This window comes from Orycteropus afer, unplaced genomic scaffold (assembly GCF_000298275.1).
Source record: "Orycteropus afer afer isolate SDZICR_OR568_19922 unplaced genomic scaffold, OryAfe1.0 scaffold00008, whole genome shotgun sequence".
Taxonomy (NCBI): domain Eukaryota; kingdom Metazoa; phylum Chordata; class Mammalia; order Tubulidentata; family Orycteropodidae; genus Orycteropus; species Orycteropus afer.
The window spans coordinates 5032068-5057459 of NW_006921595.1; the positions used below are offsets into that span (position 1 = coordinate 5032068).

Below are 25392 nucleotides of genomic sequence, written 5' to 3' on the forward strand. Positions count from 1 at the left end.
ATGTATCTTAAATCTACCTTTATGAATTACAGTGAAATCAGAATGTTTGTTTTCTAAGCATTTAACATTTAAATCAGTTGCCAGAAACAGGGAAAAGTTTAGTGGTGCAGACAAACTATATTTCCATTAAGAAAGAGAAGAAATTATGCAGTCCTTTTGAATGCAAACAAAGAAATGGCTTCTGCTTAAACAGACTGCATACGCATTGATACAGTGGGTATAGCCCACAGAGCAGTGATTATCTTTGGCTTGTCTCTTAACTGTGGTGAACCTCAATGTATATGTAATTGGAGCAGAACAACCTAGGCTGGCTTAAAACATTAGTACCCTTAATGTTACATTTATGTAAGACTCAGTGCTAATTTGTCTTCGAAAATAGCAAGGATGCTTGTATTGATAGGAACACAGAAGTCTTTTTCAGGACTGGATTCACTGCAGCCAATATAGAGATTGTTAATGGGAGCTCTAGTAACATAGTGGCTAAGTCACTTGCCTGCTAACCAGAAGGCTGACGGTTCAAACCCACCAGCCACTCCTCGGAAGGAAGGTTGGGCAATCCTACTTCCGTAGTGATACTGCCTCGGAAACCCAAGGAGGGGTCGCTATGAGTCAGGTTTGACTCGACGGCACATAACAACAATGGGCTAATAAAGATTCTCTTGAATTTCACTGAACCAATTGATTTTCTGTGGTGCATTAGCTTCTGGTAGAATACATAACAACATGATAGCATAGTGCCTAAGGCATTTGACTGCTAACCAGAAGGCTAGCGGTTCAAACCCACCAGCCACTCCTTGAAAAGAAGGTTGGGCAATCTACTTCCGTAGTGATACTGCCTTGGAAACCCAAGGAGGGGTCGCTGTGAGTCAGGTCCTACTCGAGGGCACATAACAATAACAAAAATTGATAGAAAGGAGATGAGTACTCAAAGCCATTCTCTTTTCAGTACTATCAGATGCATTGAACGATAAGTTGCGGTATCATTGTTGTTGTTGTTATGTGCCGTCGGGTCAGCCCTGACTCATAGCGACCCCTCCTTGGGTTTCCGAGGCAGTATCACTACGGAAGTAGGATTGCCCAACCTTCTTTCTGAGGAGTGGCTGGTGGGTTTGAACCACCAGCCTTCTGGTTAGCAGTCAAGTGCCTTAGGCACTATGCTATCAGAGCTCCCGCGGTATCACTAGTGGCTTCCAAAATGACTAGAATGAGAAAACCAAAAACCATCTGTTGGACTATTTGAATTCTTCTTGATTAAATCAGGCCACAATATTACCAGGATTGTTAGGAGTCATGAACTCAGTAAGCCAGGTAATAGAACATGGTGGTATGACTATAGGTTCTAAAGTCAGTTATTTTGAGTTTGAATTCTGACTCCTCCATTCATTGCCTCTGTTCTTTGGGGAAGATACTTAAACTCGCTGTGCTTCAACTTCCTCATCTGTAAAATGGGAATAATAATAGTGCTTATGTCACAGAGTTCCTGTGAGATCTGAATGAGTTTAGGTATGTAAAATGCTTAGAATAGACCTAGTAGTTAGAAAGTACTTATAAGGATAGTAAAAAAATTTTAGCAAGTCTTTAAGCACCAGCTGTGTAAAACACTTATGTAAGAAATCCTGGAAAGCACAAAAATAAAAAAAAAGTCTCAATTGTCTTCCTTGTGAAAGAGATAGATACCAATATATGAGAGACATTTGAAAAGTACTGCAGTGAACATTGGTGATCTGCTTCCAAAAGGTCACACACAGCCTTGAAACTCCTATGGAGTCGTTCTACTCTACAATACAATGGGTCTCTATGAGTCAGAATTGACTTGACAGCAACCAACAGCAAGGACATAGTTGGTAAAAGGTAGATTCAGTTTCTACTTTTAGCAGCGTGGTGGAGTACACACTCTGAAGGCCTCCTTTGTTAAAGATGCAGCTACTGACCCATTGCCATTGAGTTGATTTTGACTCATAGTGACCAGTGGCTCAGTGGTTAAGCACTTGGCTGCTAACTGCAAGGGCCATGGTTCAAACCTACCAACTGAATGGCAGGAGAGAGATGTGGCAGTCACTTTCCATAAAAAATACAGTCTTGGAAACCCTATAGGACACTTCTACTCTTCTCTATAGGGTTGCTGTGAGTCAGAATGAGTAATGAAAATACATCTACATAAAGATAAATTATTATTTATGAGCTCTGGTAGCATAGTTATTATTATTGTTATTATATATAGTTATAATTATTATTTAGGAGCTCTGGTAGCATAGTGCCTAAAGCACTTGACTGCTAACCAGAAGGCTGGCAGTTCAAATCCACCAGCCACTCCTCGGAAGGAAGGTTGGGCAGTCTACTTCCATAGTGATACTGCCTCAGAAACCCAAGGAGAGGTCACTATGAGTCGGGTCCGACTCGACGGCACATAACAACAACAACAACAACAACAACAAAGATAAATTATAATAAAAAAAATTATAATGCATGTAATAAAACAAAGGGAAATCTCAAGGTTTAAAAACACAAAGTAAAAACTTAGAAGTATCTGAGGGCTATTAAAAGAAATACCTAATCATAGATCCCTCCGATAGATTCTGATTCAGTTGCCTAGTAAAGAATTAGAAAGGAAAGAAGGGAGGGAGGAGAGATGGAAGTGAAGAGAAATAAGGAGAGATGGAAGAGAGGAAAAAAGGGGGGCGGAAGGAAGAAAGCAAGGATGGGAGGGAGGAAAAAGGAAGGGAAAGAGAAAAGGAAGAAAGACATATGCTTGTTCAGTATACCATAAACTGACTATAATAACCTTATATTCAGTTACACTGAATGCAAATAATTTATCACTTTAATTTCCATTGATTATATTATGTTCCTTCCTCTTTTCTATTCTGATGTTTTTAGTAATAAAGTAGAGAACAGGATAGGACATCTCTGGAATCCAGGAAGTACACCACACACTCCATAAGAGCCATCTGCTTTGAAACCCCTCCTCTTTGTAGAGGTCCTCTGGTCACCTAAGTCTTTCTGTTAAAATCATATTGTTCCTGTTTTCCTTAAAAATCCTGAAAATGTCATCCTGCTTTTTTCTATCTGGTTATATTTCTTGTCTTCCCTGAAAAGTATATGGTCTGCATTTCCAAAGACTATTCGTGCATGTGTGTATGTGTCCTATGTGAAACCATTATTTTGACAAAGAGGAGCTATGGAGCTACAGCTCTATATGAAGAGGCCATTTAGACCCAAAGCAAAATATTGCCCTGGGATTTGAGGTTGATCCTTGCCCTGTGGAGTTTAATTTTAAAGTAAGTAAAGAAATTATCAGGTTTGTCATACACAGCTCATTTAGTTTGTTGCTGGATAGTCATAGCAAGGCACACAGGTAAGACAACAGACATTCAGTTATGACCTGAGAATGAGGGTAAACAATTGCTATGTTAGTCCAATGGTTAAAGTCCAAATCTTTAGACATTGGATTTTCACCTTTAATGACAGGTCTCAGGATGTAAGCTCACCCATCAATGTGTCTGCAAAGATCCATCAGTGCTATAAGGTTCTGGGTCAGTGGCAATGGTGCGAGACTGTCTCTGGCAGAGCCTCCAGCAGCACTGAGTCTTTGGAGCACTCAAGAGATAGACCAATGTGGAGACTAGTTACCTCTGGCTTGCTCCTGATGAAAGGATATAAGCCTGGACTTTTTATGTGCTTTTAGTATCTCTGATCTTGACTGACAAGGGTCTGTCAGGGTGATACTAGACTCACATTGTATTAGGGTAACCCAAATCATAGGTCCATAATCAGGGGTGCATATTCAGGGTGTCTTAACATAGATAAAGGAGTGCTGGTGGCATTTCGCTGCTAAACTCAATGTTGGTGGTTCAAACCCACAGCCACTCTGTGGAAGAAAATGAGGTGGTCTGCTTCTGTGAAGATTTACAGTCTTGGAAACTCAATGAGGACTGCCTATGAGTCAGAATCAATTCCATGGCAGTGGGGTTATTATTAAAAAAAGAAAAAAAGAAGATAAACTCAAGGTTATGTCACACCTTATCAGAGCAAAGCAGTTGTGTTCCAATGAGGTTATTGTTGTTATTAGTTTTCCTCAAATTGGCTCTGACTCAGAATGACCCTGTGTGCATCAGAATGAAACACTGCCTGCTCCTGTGCCATCCTCATAATCTGTGCTAAGATGACTCCATTGTTACAGCCACTGTGTCAATCCATTTCCTTGAGGGTCTTCCCCTTTTTCATTGACCATCTTCTTTACTGAGCATGATATCCTTCTCCAGGGACTGGTCCCTTCTGAAAACATGACTGAAGTAGGTGAGATGAAGTCTGGCCATTCTTGCTTCTAAGAAATATCCTGGCTGTACTTCTTCCAATGAAGGTAGCTGGCTAGAATATTAGAATTTATATCGAACAGAGAAGTTCACTTGTCAGTTTTTAAACTTAACCTAAATGTCTAGGTCACACATTACATGTTTCATATATATAAGCATATCTAACACTCCTGGGGGAGCTCTGGTGGCGTACTGCCTAAGCATTTGACTGCTAACCAGAAGTCTGGTGGTCCAAACCCACCAGCCACTCCATGGAAGGAAGACTGAGCAATATACTTCCCTAGAGATACGTATCGGAGGAGGAGGAGAAGGAGGAGGAGGAGGAGTCGCTAGGAGTTGGATTCGACTCCACCGCAGTGTGTTTGGTTTGTTTTTTGAACACTCCTGTGGCTAAATTGTATTTTTCAGGGGATACCATCTCCAAATGCCAATTCTTACTTCCATGTGATCATATTTTAAAAGGTTAAGTTGCCCTGGGGTTGGGCTCAGTTTGCTGTGTTTAAAGAGTTCATCTAGTCAGGAAATTGTACATATAAAGTTACATTTCCCTGTCACTTATCATTCTGCAGCTCATTAAATTTCAACTAATTGCATCTTCAGAATTCAGGATCTTAGTGTTTCTCAGTTTCACTACCAGACTGAAATCTTAACACCCAGGTCATTAGGATTTTATTTACTTACCCTAGGCTTTCAAAAGATCTGAGTTTAGAAACAGTCAGTTCCTTTCCAATGAATGTGGCTTAGAAGTTTGAAAGGTAAACACTTCTAGCAAATTTAACTCATTTTAATAAGTTGTCACATTTTCCTTAATAACTTCCGATGGCAAACTGTTGATAGTAACAGTGGTCACAAAACTAGATTTGCTAAATGTCTAACATCCCTAGAAAAATTTAACACTTACAGTAGCTTGATTCTTCAATGTGTTAGTTGGAATATAAGCATCCATCAAATTGTAAGGAAAAACTCTGATTTTGTTGACTGACAGCTGATGTGGGGAGTAGCCCTGTTGGCTCAGTGGTTAAAGCACTCAAATAACTGAAAAGTTTACAGTTCGAACCCATCAGGCACTATGTGGGATAAAGATGTGGCAGTCTGCTTTTGTAAAGATACACAGCTTTGGAAATCCTAGTGGGGAATTAATTCTACTCTGAATTAATTTGAATCTATTCCAGAATTGACTCAACAGCAGTGGGTTTTTTGTTTTGTTTTGTTTTTTGTTTTTTAGGCTGATGTGATCACTTTTCTTCCAAATGATTCAAAGGCAATTTGGAGAATGCCAGTGACATTCCGTAGAAAACTTTGGGGAGATGAAAGTAGCTCCCAGTGAGCGTGACTGAAGAGAGGGGGTCTAATCCTGGAATGTTTGTTTTATGTAATTATAGCCCATAGCCAAAAAAAGTATACATTCAAAAACAAATTTATACTACAGAGTTCCTTGTGAATTCATGTTACCTATTTCAGTTATGATTCACATGCAAGAGTAACACTGTTTTGTTTTTTTAAGAAGTCATCATTCTTCTTGGTTTCTTTGATATTTAAGCATTTGCAGTGAATAAAGGGAAAAGAGAATACCCATAAATTATAATATGAACTTGAACTTCCATTCTTTGTTCATTCTTTGGATTTATGTTGGATGAAGTTTTCAAAGTAGAACCAGTGTGTATGCATTTTTTTTCTTTCATTAAGCCATTTAGTAAGATGTTCTGCCAGGTTAATTGGTTTACTTTAAATTGTTTTGCTTGATGAGCACCATCATCATTTTACAAGGATTTTATTTGTCATTGTTTTAAAACAGCTCTTACTCAAAACACTAGGAAGTACACTTGTGATTTATGGCAACCAGGATCATAGAATTTAACCTGGAGTCACCCAAATCCAGCAGGGATGAGGATGATGAGGGAAAAAGATAACAAATGGCAATGCCATTTACTGTGCAGTTTCCAGGGATGTAAAAATGAGTAAGTTAAGAAATGCATAATTAAATTTAGCTGCTATGAAATACAGCAGCAGTTATAAACCCATGCAGTTATAGCAGTTGACTTAGAAAAGTTAAAGTAAACAGGGAGAGGAGAAAAGAATTCCTTTGAGATACAATTAGTTGTGACTATCATAGCAGTTCAAACCCACTGGCCACTCCTCAGAAGGAAGATTGGGCATTCTACTTTTGTGGTGATATCACCTTGGAAATCCAAGGAGGGGTCGCTGTCAATCGGATCTGAATCAACGGCAGTGAGTTTGGTTAGGTTTTTGGTTATTATGCTATATATGTCACTGTACTGCAGGAACCACTCAGCCTGTATTTTACATGTCATAGTATAACAGGAGGAGATGTAAAAAGGTGGTACAGATGGACTAAAAGACATGTTATTAGGTACTGTCAAGTCAGTTCTAATTCATGGCAACTCCATGTGTTACAGAGTAGTACTGCTCCATAGGGTTTTCTCAGCTGTAATCTTTATGGAAAATCGCCAGGCCTTTTCTTTCATGGCGATATTGGGTGGGTTTGAATCTCCAATCTTTAAGTTATCAGTTGAGCACAATCCATTTACAACAGCTAAGGACCTGTCTAAAAGACTGGACCATTGGAAATCAGTGGCCTATACGACAGTTGCATGCTAACAATCATCCATTGGGGTGTGGGAAGAAAATAGTAAAACTTTTATTGATTTATTTAAAAAAGAAAATAATAAAATAAGCTCTTGTTGTTGTTAGCTGCTGTTGAGTCTGCCCCTGACTCATGGTGACCCCGTGTACAGCAGAACAGTACCAGGTCCTGCCCCATCCCATAATCAGCTACCGAGCAGACTGTTGTGATCCATAGGATCTGATTTTTGGAAGTCAATCACTATGCATTCACTTCTGTTTGGTCTTTGTCTGGAAGTTCCACTGAAAACTGTTCAGCATAACATCCACACACAATCCTCCACTGATAGACGTGTGATGACTGTGTATTAGGTGCGCTGGCCAGGACTTGAACCTTGGTCTTCCACATGAAAGGGGAGAATTTTGCCACTGAACCACCAACGCCCCCAAATAAGCGTTACTAATATTTAATGTGTGGATTTTTACTGTGCTTGTTTGATCTGTATAGTAGAGAGTCATAAGACAGAGCAAGAAAGAAGGCAAAGCCAGTGTTCTTGCTTTTCCAATCATCATCATCACTATCAGAGGAGCTCTGGTGGTATAGTGCCTAAGGCATTTGACTGCTAACCAGAAGGCCAGCAGTTCAAACCCACCAGCCACTCCTCACAAGGAAGATTGAGCAGTCTACTTCCATAGTGATACTGCCTCAGAAACCCAAGGAGGGGTCACTATGAATTGGATCTGATTCTATGGCAGTGAGTTTGGTTTTTTTTGGTTTTATCATCACCATCAACTTTTGAGTCTATTTTTTAAGCGATTCTGAGTCCAGTGCCCTTTCCACCACAGTTTCCTCTTCTTGCATAAGTGTCTATGGCTCGATTCACTGGCAGTTGGCCCTCGTCTATTCCTTATTCCCTACTTCCCAAAGAAGCCACAGCCAGTAACCTCCAGAGCTTTTTCTAGGGATTCTTCATCACTGAGGTTACCCAGTGGCTGGGTGGCTATATTGTAGATGTGGTCAATCCTGCCCCCACCTTTGGGCCACTCTGTGCCATCTAACTGCCTATTCTGAACAACTCTCAAGCCTTTCAGTTGTGTAACACTCAACAAAACAACACAGGATTCCTATGTTAGACGTGGCTGAATAAAAATAAGATCCTTTAAACAAGTTTTTGAAAGAAGAGCTCTGTGTCAGGAGCCCCTGAATTCCTCCATTTTGTTTTTCCTGTCCTTCTGTGCTCTGGTCACTCTGAATATGCATGTCTGTTTCTTCAGCCCCCTGATAGTCCTCAGATTTGTTACAGTGATTTGCACAATCCATTTAGCCTTTTTGACATTCTGTGGAAAGAAAAGGGAAAAGGATGTTTTACTCTCCAAACAAGAGGGAGTTGTATTTTTAGAAAAAACCCAACACACCAGAAAGCCCACTGCAAGCTAATGGGGGTGCGTTGATGAATAGAATCATTGAGAGAAGAGGGCAGAGAATCTTGCACTGACTGGTACCAGATTTTCCTGTGCAGATAAAAACATAAAGAGCACGGAGCATCTTTAGACTTTTTTTTTTGTTGTTGTTAAATTTAGTAAGGAACAGTAAGCTGTACAAACAGGCACTTGATCTCTTTTAGGAGATAAACCTTTCACTAACTTTTCTACTCACTAGAGTGGGAGGAGGCGAGAGACTGATAATAGTAACAGGTGGGAATTAGACTTCTAGCAGTAGCTTTTCTCACTCTTTGGATGAGTGCCTATTTACTGTCACTCTCAGAAGAAGGCAAAGTGATCTTCATTAAAAGAGAAATAAAATTTTTCAAGCTGGAAGGCAAGTTTGTTATGGGTCTAATGCATCTGGAAGACCAGCTAGAACTCAAGGCAGATGGCACCTCATTGATGCTCTCATGGCTCTTCCACTTTCCATATTCCTTTAAGAGATTCTGAGCATCTCTGGATTAATGCCTCTTTCAGTGTGTTTAGCATTTCTCCTGTGACATGGCTGTCCTGCTCTCTGCTGGCCCTCAGGATAAATTCTACAGAGGAAGGCCATTTTCCAATCCCACATTAATACAAGAGATGGTAGCAGGAATTACAGCCCCCCACCCATCCCTTTTTCATAAACCTTGATGAATCCACTCAATTTCTAGCATTCTTATGATTTTCTTGAACTTGAGTGACAGTGATAACATTGGGGAGCAAAAAGATGGCAGGGGCATTTTCCCATCACTGCCATCTAGTCCCCTGTAATAATAGAGATAATAATAGAGATTGTAGAAGTGTCTGCCACCCCTCCACGTGGACATTTTTCCTGATTTTCATTATCTAGCTTCATAAATGGCAGATTGCTCCTCTAAGATAGGTTATCTTTGAAAGTGACTTCTATCATTTGATAACTGCTGACAAATTTCTTTGCAGGATATACCAAAACCAAAGTATATCAGTGTTTTCCAATAGAAATATAATGCAAGCCACATATGCCATGTAAAATTTTCAAGAAGCCACCTTAAAAATGTCAAAGAAACAAATAAAACATTTTTAACAATGTATATTCTTTAACCCCATATATCTAAAATGTTATTATTTTTTTACTAGTTAGGCTAGACTATTGCTTTGTTTAAAGAAGGCTTCAGGTGATTTTGGTATACAGTTTTAGAGTTTTACTATATGTGATCATATTGTTAACAGCAACTCAAAAAATCAGATAGGAAGTATAAGGGAAAATGAGTGTATTTTAATAGGTAAGGAACAAATTAGAAAAGGAGGGTGAGAATGCACAGCTTTAAGAATACAATCAATGTCACTAAATTATACATGCAAAATTATAGAATTAGTGTATATTTTGCTGTATATATTTTAAACAATTTAAAAAATAATTTTCAACTTAAAAATGTTAACATTATAACATGCAATCAATATTAAAAAAAAATCCATAATGAGAGATTTTACATTATTTTCTTTGTGTTAAGGCTTCAAAATCGAATGTGCATCTTACACCTACAGCATACCTCATCAGTTCATACTGGTCACATTTCAAGTCCTCACTAGGCACATATATTGAACAGTGCAAGTCTATACTATAGACTTGACTATCTATACATGGAAGACATTTTTATTGTTGTTCTGCAGGGCTGTTTCTTTTGTGGGTTGAGGTTGTGTGCAAATATATTCAATGTATTAACATTGAAAGCACATTACAATCTTTGGAGATGATCCTTGAGTGTGACCTTGGAACTGACATTCTGGAACTAGGGAGTGGGTTGGCCTGTTCTTGTGCACTTTCAGTTCATTAAAATTCACTTGGGAGGTCATTGGTGGTTAAGTGGTAGGATTTTTGTCTTCCATGCAGAAGACGGGTTCAATTCCAGCCCCATGCACCTCCTACACAGCCACCACTCATCTGTCATCCCTGGAGGCTTGTGTGCTGCTCTAATACTGAGCAAGTTTCAGTGGAGCTTCCAGACTAAGACAGAGTAGGAGGAAAGAAAGTATGGCCTACTTCTGAAAATGAGTCAGTGAAAACCCTATGGATTACCATAGTCAGATTCACAGCCGATCATGGGTATGGCACAGGTCTGGCCATCATTTCCTTCTGTTGGACATGAAGCTGCCATGATTCAAGTGCCTACTCAGTGGCAGCTAACAACAACAAAACAAAATTCAGTTATTGATGATGATTAGAGAAGACTCTTGAGAAATGCAGAAGTCAGGAAGGGACTGTGTGAAGACCCTGAAACAAAAAGAAAGATCCCCTGGAGTGGCGTTCAGGACTTTATATTCAAACTATAGGGAAAATGTTATTCTGGGTCATTATTAAAGGTAATTTTAAGTGTGCTGTTCTAGGTAGTGGAACTTTTTCTGAATGAGTCCTGGGTCGAAGCAATGACTTTCTGTATTCTTCTCCATTTGGCTTTGATTCTTGCTTTCCTCAACAACAAGTTAAATTATTTAGAGTCAAGTTGCAAGAGAGCAGGAGTAATTTTCTTTGGCTGAAAGGCATTATTTGTTTAATCCCTGCATACTCATTCATACTGTTGCTTCACTTTCATTTCTCTTTCCTCAGATTGTCAAAACCAGCTGGTGAGGAAACAGCCGGCACATGGGGGTATTTCTTGTAAATTCACTTTCCCTCCTTCTTTTCCTTAAACTTGGAAGCAAAATACCTTCCTTTCTTAAGGACAATTTGATTGCAGACTTGACTACTGTTTTGTTCAATAGTTGCATAACTTTTCTACAAATAGTTTCTCTAAATAGGCTCTGGAGACTCAGGCTTCCTGAGTATTTCAGCTCTAACTGCCCCACAGAATTACCTAGAAGAACTAGGACCTTGAGTGTGAGTGATGAGCAGCCGGGTCCAAGGCATTGTCCGGGAAATGATAACAACTCTGTCTCTAGTCTGGAACATTCTTGAAACTTTAAACTCCTAGGATGAATTTCAGGTTTCCTTTTACAGCAGGGTTTTAGGGAAACCCTTGGGAATGACCCTTTGTTGAGTTGGATGTTAGTGAAATTAATTCTCTTCTGTTCAGAGGAAAGGCACTGGTGGGTTATACTAATTGCTTCAGGCAGAGAGAACTCCCAGTTCCATTGTTCCATTGGAGTTTGTAATAGAAGAATGATAAGGAAGGCAGTCAAAAGAGTAAGTGTGGAGAGCTGCTTTGTAGGAGTTTCATTGATTTAGCATCTGTAGGGAAAGCTTCTTTCTTTTCTTTTCTTTTTTTTTTTTTAGTGAACAGGAGAACATTCAAAACTAAGACAGATAGCAGCCAACTGGGAATGCTGCACAGCCTGGAATAGCTTAGGCTGCTGTTCAATCATTTCCCCAAACAGGAAACCACAAAATGTTGGAGATTAAGGTCACTAGATCATTGGGAAAAAAGCATAACTTTGTCTGCAAAGTATTACGATGTATTGTAAATGGGCCAAGATATAAGCATAAATCTTTCGTCTAAAAATGCAACAACAAAAATCCAACCATCTCACAAAAGGACATTTGCTTTCCTGTTGCCCTGAGAGCCTCCTTCTGCAGCCGTTCTGTAATTTTCCTAATAAATGGAGAAGTAATCAGGGAAATAAAGGGAAAAGTTTTATGTTCTCTGCTACTAACGTGTGTTTTCATTTGGATTTGCTTTGTTTTGTTTTTTTAAAAAAAGTGGTTTTAGGTCAGTAAATGGTCATCTTATGCTTTTATACAAGGAGCTCTGGTGGTGCTCTGGTTAAAGCATTGGGCTGCTAACCCAAAGATAAACAGTTTAAACCCATCAGCCACTCCGTGAAGATGAGGCAGTCTACTTCCGTAAAGATTTATAGCCTTGGAAATCCAGTGGGGGTCACTGTGAGTTGGAATCAACTTGATGGCAGTGGGTTGTGCTTTTATACTGGTGGCAATGAAAAGATACCCAAATGCAAATTTATATAAATAATTTTCCTGATTCATTTCTGCCCTAAGCCCCTTCTTGTTGTTGTTGTTGTTGTTATTTGCCGTCGAGTCGGCCCCGACTCATAGCGACCCCTCCTTGAGTTTCCGAGGCAGTTATCACTATGGAAGTAGGATTGCCCAACCTTCTTCTAGGTCCTATTAAAAGCACAGATATCCTTTTTCACTTCTGATTACTGTGTGGAATCCCCTAACTTATGTAGGGCAAAAATATGAGTTTAGAGAGTGTGGAGTCTTTTGGGGGCTTTACTGTCATGCTGGTCTGCAGATAACTTTGGCTAACACAGTTGCTTGTGTTATATCTGCCTTGAAAATATTTACTCATTGGAGGTATACATTGTGTAAAATAAGAAGTAATCATCATTCGATTATGTTTGTTGAGTCTTTCTAAGGAAAGATCTTCTTGCTAGGATAGGAATCTTATCTTTTCATATATGTTCCCTTAGTCCTTAGCTCTTAAGCTCCACAAATATTTATCTGTTGAAATAAGTAGAGATTTCATATGAATCAATTACAAAACATACAAAAATAAAACACCACATACATAAGAAAACATTCCTTTCTGGGATGCAGACAAAAAGCCACTTCCCTTCCATTTCAGATGGAAATGAAACTCAGCTGCCTGCAGGTCCAGGAAGGAAACGGAAATCAATGGAGAGAGTTGGATTGAGACCTGTGTTGGCCTCTTGGTGTTTCTTTTACACCCATGGCAGAGACATGGATACAGTAAAATATTTTTCTCTTCTAAGGAAAACAATAGCATAAACATTAGAATTAATGGCAACAGACCCTGTAGCTCTGAGTGTGGGGGACACCAAGGAAGGGTTGGGTTGTGTTTAAGAGAGGCAGCTACTGGGCAATGCTAGCTCATTGTGGCCCAGTGGAAATACAGGCCCAGCGCAGTCAGATCTCTCAGCATTTCAATGTTGCCATCTGTTATGGATTGGATGGTGTCCTCCCCAAAATGTGTTGAAATCCTAACCCCTGTACCTACAGATGTGATCCTATGTGAAAACTGGGGTTTGGTTTTTTGTGTGTATGTGTTAATGAAGTCATACCAGAGGAGGGTAAATTGTAAGCCTAATCACTTCTGAGTTATAAGAGGAACTGAATAGGCACAGAGACACACATGGGTGGTTTGTGTGTATGGGAGGGAGAGTAAAAAGCACTAAGGAATGTCAAGGAATGCCAAGGGAAGCTAAGGATCACTAGCAGGCACCAGAAGCGAGGAGAGAGGCTCACAGAAAGGATAAGTATGGCAGAGACCTGACGAAAATGATGAGAAAGTAAATTTCTGTTCATTACAGGCATCCATTGTGGTATTTCTGTCATGGTAGGACAAGGTAACTAAGATAGCATCTAACTAAACAAATAAACAAACAAAACCATATAGTCTAAACAAATATATCTGCAGGCTGGGTGCAGCCCTCAGGCCAATTTAAGACCTTTGCACTACAGTATAGAAACTTGTAGGGAGCTCTGGTAGCATAGTGGCTAAGACACTTGCTTGCTAACCAGAAGGCTGGCGGTTCAAACCCACCAGCCACTCCTTGGAAGGAAGGTTGGGCAATCCTACTTCCGTAGTGATACTGCCTCGGAAACCCAAGGAGGGGTCGCTATGAGTAGGGTTTGACTCGACGGCACATAACAACAACAACATAGAAACTTGTAATTTATCTTTGATAAAAAGTAACAAAAACATTGATAAAACCATGCTCTTTAGGTTACCAGTCACTTTTACATCATGTATCACATTTGGCCCTCCTGACAATTTTGGAATATAGATATCTATCTACTTTGTAGATGAGAAAATTAAGGCTCGGAGTGAGTAGGAGACATGCCCAAGGTCACTCAACACAGGCCGGGAAAGCTTTGCCAGTTGGAGCTCCAGACTTCTGTCTGCAAATTGCATGCCACTTTATAAGCCCCTGCTGGCTGTTCTGTCAGATAGATGACCCAATGCAGTTGTGTTATAATTCCAGCTCCAGTATTCTAAACTGTAATTCTAATTCATGGGAGCTCTGGTAGAGTAGTGCCTAAGGCACTTGACTGCTAATCAGAAGGCTGGCAGTTCAAACCCACCAGCCACTCCTCGGAAGGAAGATGGGGTAATCTACTTCCGTAGTGATACTGCCTCAGAAACCCAAGGAGGGGTTGCTATGAGTTGGGTCCGACTCTATGGCACTTAACAACAACAACAACAATTCTAATTCGTAGGTAACATCTCTTTTGCAAATTGTTGAGCTATTATGTACTCTATCTCACTTCAGATGTGGTAATAATGATAGATAGATGATGGATGGATGGATGGATAGATAGATAAATGCCACTGAGTTGATACTCATGGCAACCTTATATATAACAGAACAAAACATTGCTTGGTCCTGCATCATCTTCATGATTGCCAGCATGTTCAAGCTGATAATTGTAGCTATGTGCAAAACTATCCCACCTAGGGTCTTCTTTGCCCTTGCTGGCCCTCTATTTCATGAAACATAATGTCCTCCTCTAGCAGTAGATCCCTCCTGGTGACCTGTCCAGAGCAAGCAAGGTAAACAATATCCTGTTATGATCCATAGGTTTTCATTGGCTAATTCTCAGAAATAAGCTGCCAGGCCTTTCTCCTACTGGGTCTTAGTCTGTGCTTTGGTTACCTCTGTGCTGCTCTAACAGAAAATATACCACAAATGGGATAGCTTTAACAAACAGGAGTTTATTCTTACAATTTTTGGAGGCTAGAAGTCAGAGTTCCAAGCTCTAGGGGCTGTGTGAAAGCCCCTTGACCTTAGGCTTCAGCTCTGTCTCCTGCTCCTGGCCCATTGAGGCTAGCGGCATCTCTTCATTGAGGCAGCTACTGGCTGCTGAGGCTAACCAGCCCAAAGTCAACACATAAAATGGCATAGTCCCAATGTTACCAAACAACATGGTGGGCCATTGATTCAAGTCCACTGAAAGTTCCAAGTTCGGGCAGAGCATGGCAGGCTGCTGAATAATGACTTGGCTACTTGCAGGGTCCAAGCGTGGCATAAGCTACAGACCGTTCCCCAAGGCTTTTCCTTATATACAGGAAGCAGACCATATGCCTAAGGCAGCTACTCAGCTGCTCACAGTAGATTCCACCATGGAGTTGATTACCAGTCTCATCATGGGGAGTACTACATCCAGCTGCCCAACCACTCAACCAGCCCCAGCCAAGTTGACACACAAACTTACTACGACAGTCTGGAAGCACTGAAATTTATCCATCATCACAGCAACACACAGGCCACTAATTACAACAAATTGACAGATGCATGGTAGAAAAATAGTATAATACTATGCAACTTGGGTCTAACCTAGCTGTGTCACAATTTCCTTAACAATAAAAGGAGGCAAGTATTGTAATAATTCTTCTTGTCTCTAACTTGTGATGCAGTATAAGAAGAGAATAGAATGATATATACTTGAAACCACTATGAAAAGTTAAAAAAAGAAAAGAACATAATAAAAATGCTTCTCTCACGTCTGTATTTGGCAAAGAAAAAGAAATTGCTTGTAATGTCAATGCTTGAATTCTGGAATGAATTCTTGAGTTTGTCTATGAACTAGAGTTATGCTTTTTACCTACTTGTCATGAAAAATTGAAAGCTGGTAGCATTGAGATTATGATGGTATTCTTTAATAAAGACCCATCTTTGGTCACACTGAGTTGCTCAACCTTTTAGTGCTGTAATTTGTATTATTATTGTTATTATTATAAAATCATCACCAAAAAAGTAGAAAATAGTCAAGTTAAAATCACCTGAATTCCACTATCTTATCAGTTGTTAGGGAGCTCTGGTGGCATAGTGCCTAAAGCATTTTACTGCTAACCATGAGAGCTGGTGGTTCAAACCCACCAGCCATTCCTCAGAAAGAAGACTGGGCAATCTACTTCCATAGAGGTACCACCTCCAAAACCCAAGGAAGGGTCTCTGTGAGTTGGAATCACTTGACAGCACTGAGTTTGGTTGTTTTGGGGTTTTGGTATCAGCCGATAAGGAGATCTGGTGGTGTAGTGACTAATGCATTTGGCTGCTGACCAAAAGGTCAGTATTTTGAATCCACCAGCTGCTCCATGGAGGAAAGATTAGGCAGTCTACTTCCGTATAGAATTATAGCCTTTGAAATGGGGTCTCTCTGAGTTGGAATTGACTTGACGGCAGTGAGTTTGGTTTTTTTGGTTTTATTATCTAACACTTCCCTCTCCAAACGTTTTTCCAAATCTGAAACATGCTTATAAAATGTAAGACACCCTGATGGCACAGTAGTTAAGTGCTTGGCTGCTAACTGAAAGGTCAGCTATTCAAACCAACTAGCCACTCTATGGGAGAAAGATGACTTAGTCTGTTTCTGTAAGATATATGGCCTGGAAACCCTACTGGGCAGTTCTACTCTATCCTGTAGGGTGCTATGAGTTGGAATCAGCTCAATGGAAATGTTTTTGTTTTGTTTTTCATGTAGTAATTAGAGAGTAAAAACATGTTGAATCATAGTTTGTCATTAATTTTAACAAGATAAACATTTTTCCACGTAACCATCAATTTCTTTCTTTTTTTAAATTGTGGTTTGGGTAAAAGTTTACAGGACAAATTAGTTTCCTGTTCAACAGTTTATACACATTTTGTTTCATGACTTTAGTTGCAATCCCCTCAATGTAACAGCACTCTTCCCACTTCCTTCCTGGGGTCCCCATTCCTACCTTTCCTGCCCCTCCTGCCTTCTGAACTTTGTTTTTAGGCAAATGCTGCCTTTTTAGTCTTGTATAGTTGATTGTTCTGAGGAGTCCATTCCTCACAGGTGTTACTGTTCACTGTATAGCCATACTATTTGGCTGAAAGATCATCAATGGGAGTGGATTTAGTTCCATATTTGAAAGGTGTGTGATAGTCATAGTCTTAGAGGGTTCCACTGGTCTGTATCAGAACAATAAATCTGGTCTTTTTTATGATTTGATTTTGTTCTACCTTTTTCTCCCACTCTATTGTGATCCTGATCAGAATGGTCAGTAATGGTAGCTGGGCACCATCTGGTTCTTCTGATCTGAAGGTAGTGGAGGCTGTGATTCCCATAGTCCTTTAGTCCTTTCGACTAATTGTTCCCTTGGGTCTTTGATTTATGTCACTTTTCTTAGCACCAAATGGGAAGAGACTAATAGTTGCATCTTAGGTGGCCTCTCATAAGCTTTCAGACCCCAGTCACTACTTACCAAGCTAGATATAGAATATTGTCTTTGTGGACTATGTTATGCCGATTGACCTAGTTGTCCCCTGAGACTATGATCCTAAACCCTCAAGCCCAGTGACTCATTCTCTCAAGGTGTTATAACCACCAGGTTCAATGAACTAACCAGCTAACTGTCTAGTAAAGTAGATTCTCTAAATGGAGTGCCTTTGCACTTTTACTAAGTTCTCAGAACTGACCCAGAAAAAGGTGAAGAAGCTGGACATTCAGGGGTGCTGCCTGGAATGTCACTGGAAACCAATTCTAATCAGCCCTTTCCTTGCCCCTTGTTTTGTTAGAATCACTATTGACAAAGGAAGCATAGCTAAAAGCTGCATTCATCCATCTTCCCCCTTTGTCTTTGAATTTTACTGCTTAAAATACCAGCCAATCTCAAGGGTAGAGTTTGTCTGGACTGTCCTAGTTTCAGCACTGCAAGTCTGGTATCCCAAAAAAATCCCTCAGTCCAGGGCAAATGGGGACAGATGGTCACCCTACAGAGGAGAAGTGGGGTGAGTGTATGCAGAGCCTTCATGACTGGCCAGCCTATCAGAGTTTCTTTTCTAGAGCTTCCTTAACTGTTAGGATATGGGCATAGCTGTCTTCATTTCTTAGTGTTGCTGTGACACAAACACAGCATTCCTCAGTTCCTTGCCCAGTTTGTGCTTGCTTATCTCTGTGTCTATTCTGTTCCTTATAACTCAGAAATGATAGGTTTATGACACATACTACACTGATACAGCTTCATCAAATAACAAAGAAAACCTTAATTATAGACAGGATTACATCCACAGGTAGGTTGTGGTGAGGTGCCCTCAAGTCAATTCCAACTCATAGCGACCTTATGTACAACAGAACAAGACCCTGACTCGCCTTGCACAGTCCTCACAATCGTTGCTATGTTTGAGCCCATTGTTGCAGCCATTGTGTCAATCCATCTTATTGAGGATGTTCCTCTTTTTCTTTTTTTAATTTTTAATTTTAAGAGTTTGTTTTACATTCAGCCTTATGTGTACAGTTAGTTTCACTCCCCATTTACCATGCCCAACCCTAACCCAATCTCCTCACCTCCCTGCCCAGTAACCCTCCCCCCGTGCCCCTCATAGTTATGCACTCCTGTGTGTCCTGCCTTTCCTTAGTGTGAACGTTGCCTTTCTGGTACCCCGTGGTCAATTGCTCCAAGGGATTCATTTCCATAGAGTATGTGGGTGCGTCACCCTGGGTTGAGTGGTCTGCATGTACATCTTATTTACTATTGGGCTGAGAGCCAGCCCCTGGGAGCTTTATTCCAGGCCCAGAATGTATCCCAGGACCATGGTATTGAGGGTCTCACCAGACTCCATCCAATCAGTAATTCTGGTCATTATTGAGTTTTTGGATTTTGTTCCACATTTTTCCTCCCACTCTGTGCAGGATCTCCAGATTTGATCCTTTCCTGAGTTGTTGGCATTGGTAGCCAGGCACCATCTTGTTCTTCTGGTCTCTAGGGCCATTGTGTCCTAGGACTGATTGCTTCCAAATGGCCTTGTTTTTTTGCATTCTTCTTCACTTCCAGTGATAGGAGACCATTAGCTGCATCTTAGATGGCCGCTGGAAAGCTTTTGAAAGTAAGGCTTTTATGTATTTTGTTATGCCAACTGAGTCTGATGTCTCCCAATACTATGGTCCTGAGTCGGTAGATCTGTTGGATCTCTCTCCCACAGTGTCTGGCTGTCTGTGAGGGATTACTCTATGTCTGTCTTCTGTTGTTTCTGTAAGGATTGCAGTTATTTTGTATCACTGGTATCTTTGCAAGATAAGCCTTTACTGAATCTATCCTTGGTCTAAGGCACTTGACTGCTAACCAGAAGGCTGGCGGTTCAAACCCACCAGCCACTCCCCGGAAGGAAGATGGGGCAATCTACTTCCGTAGTGATACTGCCTTGGAAACCCAAGAAGGGGTCGCTATGAGTCAGGTCCGACTCGATGGCACATAACAACAACAACAACATCCTTGGTCTAGAGTATACGCCTGTTCACTGACCCCCATCTGATCTTCTGAGAGGTTTATGTGTTTATCTGTAGCCTGGTGTTTGGTGTTAATGGTGATGCAGTATTGTGGACACACTGGTTGGTATTAGTATCTGTTGTCTAGGTATTATGTGCACAATTCAGTGTCCTTCCTTTTCCTAATGCTATCATGGTAGTTCTGGACTCTTTCTATACATCCTTCCCCTTACCCACGCCAGCGTGTGGCCCCCAACAGGTCCAAAATCAACCCCTCCCCTTCCTCTCCACCCCGGTAATCTACAAAGTGAGTTCCCTTTCTCAAGCAAACCTTTCTTTTCACAGTAATGGGCTTATGCAGCATTTGTCCTTCTGCGATTAACTCATTTCACTCAGCATAATGTCCTCATCAAGCATAATGCTATGTTTGAGCTCGTTGCAGCTATTGTGTCAATCCATCTTATTGAGGATCTTCTTCTTTTTCCTTGACCCTCTACTTTACTGAGCATGATGTCCTTCTTCAGGGACTGATCTCTCTGGATAACATGTTGAAATACATGAGAAAAAGTCTTGCTATATTTGCTTCTAAGGAGCATTCTGGCTGTACTTTTTCCAAGACAGATTTGCTTGTTCTTCTGGCAGTCCATGGTATATTCAGTATTCCTCACCAGCAGCATAATTAAAAGGCATCAATTCTTCTTTGATCTTTCCCATTCATTGTTCAGTTATTGTACATATATGAGGTGGCTTGAAATACCATGGCTTGGGTTGGGCTCCAGGAGCACTAGTGGTGCAGTAGTTAAAGTATTTGGCTGCTAACCAAAGGTTGGTGGTTCAAACCTACCAGCTGCTTCATGAGAAAAAGATGAGGCAATTTGCTTCTGTAAAGACTTACAGACTTGGAAACCCTATTGGACAGTTCTACTCCGTCCTATAGGGTCCCTAGGAGTAGGAATACACTCGATGGCAACTCTTGGTTTGGGTTTGGGTTGGGCATACCATAGTCTTCAAAGTGACATCTCTGCTTTTTAACACTTTAAAGAGGTCTTTTTGGAGCAGATTTGCTCAGTGCAATATGTCCTATGATTTCTTGACTGCTGCTTCCATGAGTACTGAATGTGGAGTCAAGTAAAATGAAATCCCTGACAACTTCAATCTTTTCTCCATTTATCATGATATTATTTATTGGTCCAGTTGTGAGGAATTTTGTTTTCTTTATGTTGAGGTGTAATCCATACTGAAGGATGTAGTCTTTGATCTTCATTAGTATGTACTTTCAAGTCCTCTTCACTTTCAGCAAGCAGGGATGTGCCATTTGCATATTGTAGGTTGTTAATGAGTCTTCCTCCAGTCCTGATCTCATGTTCTTCTTCATATAGTCTAGCTTTTTGGATAATTGGCTCAGCATACAGATTAAATAAGTATGGTGAAAGGACACTACCCTGACACACATTTTGTATCATCTGCATCCATAGGTATAAAGGTTAGAATTCCAACACATATTTTGAGAGGACACAATATAATCCCTAACAGTAGCCAACATATCCTCTTGGATGTTGGGACTACCCATACATTAGCCTACCTAAATTCTCATGATAATTGTTACTGAATCCTGGGATATTTCACCACATTCATCCCTCTCTAGAGACTATCAGTGGCATATTCCTGTGGTGGCTGATGAGAGTAAATATGACATTTAGTTAAAAATAGAAGCTCTGGAATTCTTCTATTTAACACTGATAGCCTTAAATGCCAACTCTGAAATCAACTTGGATGATCATTAATCTGATTTCTCTTGCTTTTGCATTTGACTTATATGCTCTTGGGCGTTAAAAATGTTTTCCATGTTTTTAAAGGAAGGGCTTCTGTTTGCCCCAAACAGTAACCCTTACATATATCATATGTGTAAGATTATACAGTTTGACTCTTCACTACCTTCTTCCAGAGAGTTGGTGCTCTTATGTATGATGAGTCTTGAAATAAGAGAAACAGCTTAAGGATGGACTTCTTTTCACTTCAGTTCAACAGAATTGCCTTGTAATGCTGTCCGTCTAAGTTTGTTTTTGCTCCAACCTGTAGATTTTGCTTTCCACCCTTAAGGATCAAATAATCACATTTATTTAAAAATACATTTCTGATTGTCAGTAAAGGAAGCTACAAAAGGCACTCAGGGAAGAAATGCAAGGTGTGCATAGTGGCCTTGAAGAAGAAGAATGGATCAATGCCCTTGTGTATTTGCTAGTTAATCAGCATCTTTTCATTGAGGCCAAAAAAAAAAAAAAAAACCCAAACTCACTGCCATCAAGTTGGATCCAACTCATAACAACCCCTCCTTGGGTTTCTGAGGAGTATCACTACGGAAGTAAATTGCTCAATCTTACTTCTGAGGTGTGGCTGGTGGGTTTGAACCACCAGCCTTCTGGTTAGCAGTCAAATGCCTTAGGCACCACACCACCTGAGCTCCCCACTGAGCCCTAGAGGAGGAATTACTTTATAGATGATTATCTTCATTAATCAACTATAATCAGGCCTTCCTAGAATGATGAAGTATTTAAGCTTTGTTCACTGGTACAGATCATAAATAATTGTTTCCAGACTGTTGGCCAAACAGCTGTAGGAGATTTTACATTGGCCATACGTACTCAAGGTCTTTGAGGCACTTTCCTTCTATAAACAATGCAGATATTTTATTACTATAGTTCAGTTGAAATTTTTAAGAAACTTTAAATCTGTTAGGATTTTTTTTCTTTTAGTGTCCACTTAGGGTGGTGATGGAGACTGTGTAACATGAAAGAGCCTTGCCTTCCTGCAGTAGAGGCCCAGGGCTCTTTCATCTCAGTCTGAATCCTGTCCCACTGCTGCTTGAGGATTTGGAGTGTGTAAAAGTCCTGGGCTTTTTAATTATGTTTAAGCCTTTTAAGAAGCCTGCACCATGAAGGCAGAGATGGAAACATGTGCACGGAAATGTTTTATATCCAATTTGAGGATTCAACCGAAGGTCTCCATTTGGACCAAGACGAGCCTCCAAACAGATCAAAGATAGCATAGAGTTGAGGGAAACTTTGTTGGGAGTAAAGTGGCAATATTTTATGAGAATAATGTTGCTTTAGTTGTATAAAAATAGCATCAGAGGAGTAGACAACAAAGGGAAACAATTATTCTGGTTTCTATCATCCAAATTAATCAACTATATTCATATTTTTTAAGTTTAATTTAAAAATTTGTAAATATATATACCTATTTTATACCATTATAATGTGTGGAATATCTTATATTGGACTTTCAGCTTTAAAACTTCACATTATGTGAAAAGCATTTTCCATATTGTTATGTAGTCCAATCAAATATTTCAAATGGCTGGATAATATTCCATACAGTTCCTGTACCACCATTAATTTAACCACTCACCAGTGGTGGGACTTTTAGATTGTGTACATGTTTTCAGTCATAATAAGGCTCATGAATATAGTCATATAATTTTTTTTTTTTTATTTCTTTGGGTGTATTTTCATAGTGAACATTCCAGAAATTTGGATTACTAGGATAAAGATTATCAATATTTTTAAGCCTTAAGGTATATAATCAAACATTGATTTCAGGAAGAGTAATACCAATTGACAATGACCCCAGTAATCTCATGCAAGTTCATCAGCAGTAGGTATTATCTGAATTCTTTTTTTAAGCAAATTAAAAATTGTTTTGGGAGAAAATAAGAGTTTCCTCAGAGGTGTTTCTCTTATAATATACATAAACTTGGAAAAATTGGTATTCTAGGAAAAATATACATACCTCACTGTTGACAAGCGGCTAGCATATTTAAGGAAAAGAGAGGTTGGAAAAGGCATGGCAAATACCCTTGTCTCCAGAAGTCACCAGTTTGAAGCACATGCATTTATCTGTCTGCCTCAGGAAATTACAGTTGCCGCTTATATCACTGTGGCAAGGGAGAACAGTAAGGGCTAGCAACATCCAAGAGAATACTCAGCTTGTTTCTGCAGTGCCTGAAAGCAACATTAATGAAGGCATCATGAAAATCCTGTTGTTGTTAAGTGCTGTGGAGTCGAATCCAACTCATAGCGACCCCTCCTTGGGTTTCTGAGGCTATATCACTACGGAAGTAGATTGACCAACCTTCCTTCCAAGGAGTGACTGATGGGTTTGAACCACCAGCCTTCTGTTTAGCAGTCAAGTGCCTTAGGCAGTACACTACCAAAGCTCCCCATACAGTATTCCTCAGTTCCACTGAAGTACAACCACAGTCCTTTTCCTTAACATAGCTGCATGTCCCCCTAAAACTTGTATCACTGGGTAATACAGCTCAAATATTTTTGGAATCAAGAGAGAACTTTGTACAGATTCCTATGAAAAATCAAACGTTTGGAAGACTTCAGTGGTTAAGATAAGGCTTGAGTTTATTTCAGGTTACTGGTGTGTGAGGTTAACTGGAAGAAAATGATGCCTCTGATCTGCTAGGCTGGCTTTTTGGAGCACTGCATCAGAGATGCTCATGCCCCCTTTCTCTTTTTCTAGCTGTCTAAGCCTAGCTATAGCCACCAGATTCACCTGCTGAATCTTGCATTTGCTGATGGCATGATTTCATTTCAGGTTCTTATCTACAATGGCCAACTGGACATCATTGTGGCTGCTTCTCTGACAGAGTGCTCCTTGATGGCCATGGACTGGAAAGGATCCCAGGAATACAAGATGGCAGAAAGGAAAGTTTGGAAGATCTTTAAATCCGACGATGATGTGGCTGGCTATGTGCGGCAAGTTGGTGACTTCTATCAGGTATGGAGATAGTGGGGGAGCACGTGGCTTGTGGGAATGGGATGGTGGATGAAAATAAAGCCTGCATATCAATAAGTCATGATGGGTTTCAAATAGAGTCTTCAACAGGCAGAATGTCTTCTGCATTCCTACTCTCCATGGACAGTAGTGGTCTGAGGTCACATTAGCGTACTCAGACAAAAGTTTCAGTATTGTTCAAGAGATAAGGAGACAATTGAAAGACAATTCTCAGGTGTATTAGTTTCCTAGGGCACATATTTAGTGGCTTATGACGACCGAAATTGATTGTCTTACAGTTCTAGAGGCTAGAAGCCCAAATTCAGGATTTGCACAGGGCCATGTACTCTCTAAAGTCTCTAGGGGAAGGTCTTTCTTTGTGTCTGTCAGCTTTCAGTAGGTCCAAGCATTCCTTAGCTCATCTCTGTATCTCTTCTCTTTTATAAGAAGTCATTCAGCTTGGATTAGGACGCACCCTACCTACTTCAGTATGACTTCATGTTAACTAATAACTCTTCAGAGATGTAATTTTCAAACAAGGTCACATTCACAGGTATGGGAGTTAGAACTTCATCTTATCTTTGTGGAGGACACAGTTCAATCCATAACACCAGCCCCCAAATGGTGAATCATTAATGGTAGAATTACAGACTGTTTGGCAGCAAAGAGAAACTTGAAAACTTATCTGTAGATGGTTCAACATAATCTCTTCTGAAAAATCTATGATTATGTTATTGTATTACATGTGAAGCCCCAGGACAAAATCTCTCTGGCCACGCTCTATAACAGAAGAACCACAAAGTTGTGACCTTAACAGCCATCCCCCAACTCAGTGAGCAGTACCATGGTTGCTGTAAGCTATTCCCTAGGGATCACAGGAGCCTTCTGAAGGCCTTGGTTTCTCAAAGATGAACAGGGATTCTTCCAGAATTACGTGATTATTATACCATTCACCCCTAGAAAGTTTTTAGAAAAATTAAGAAAACCCCTAGTCAAGAGGAGGAATTTAAATCTTCCAGATTTGATTTTTTTTCCCCCAGTTTTTTAAATTGAGACAAT

General features: G+C 40.1%; 1 protein-coding gene across 1 annotated transcript in view; it reads left to right on the forward strand.

The window, feature by feature from the left end:
• Positions 1 to 25392, forward strand: part of CPVL (carboxypeptidase vitellogenic like) — a 201084-nt gene that overhangs the window by 89370 nt on the left and 86322 nt on the right. Inside the window, exon 11 of the mRNA XM_042781603.1 lies at positions 24154 to 24336. Within this exon, the coding sequence (XP_042637537.1) occupies positions 24154 to 24336 (183 nt within the window). The remainder of the gene's footprint in view (positions 1 to 24153; positions 24337 to 25392) is intronic.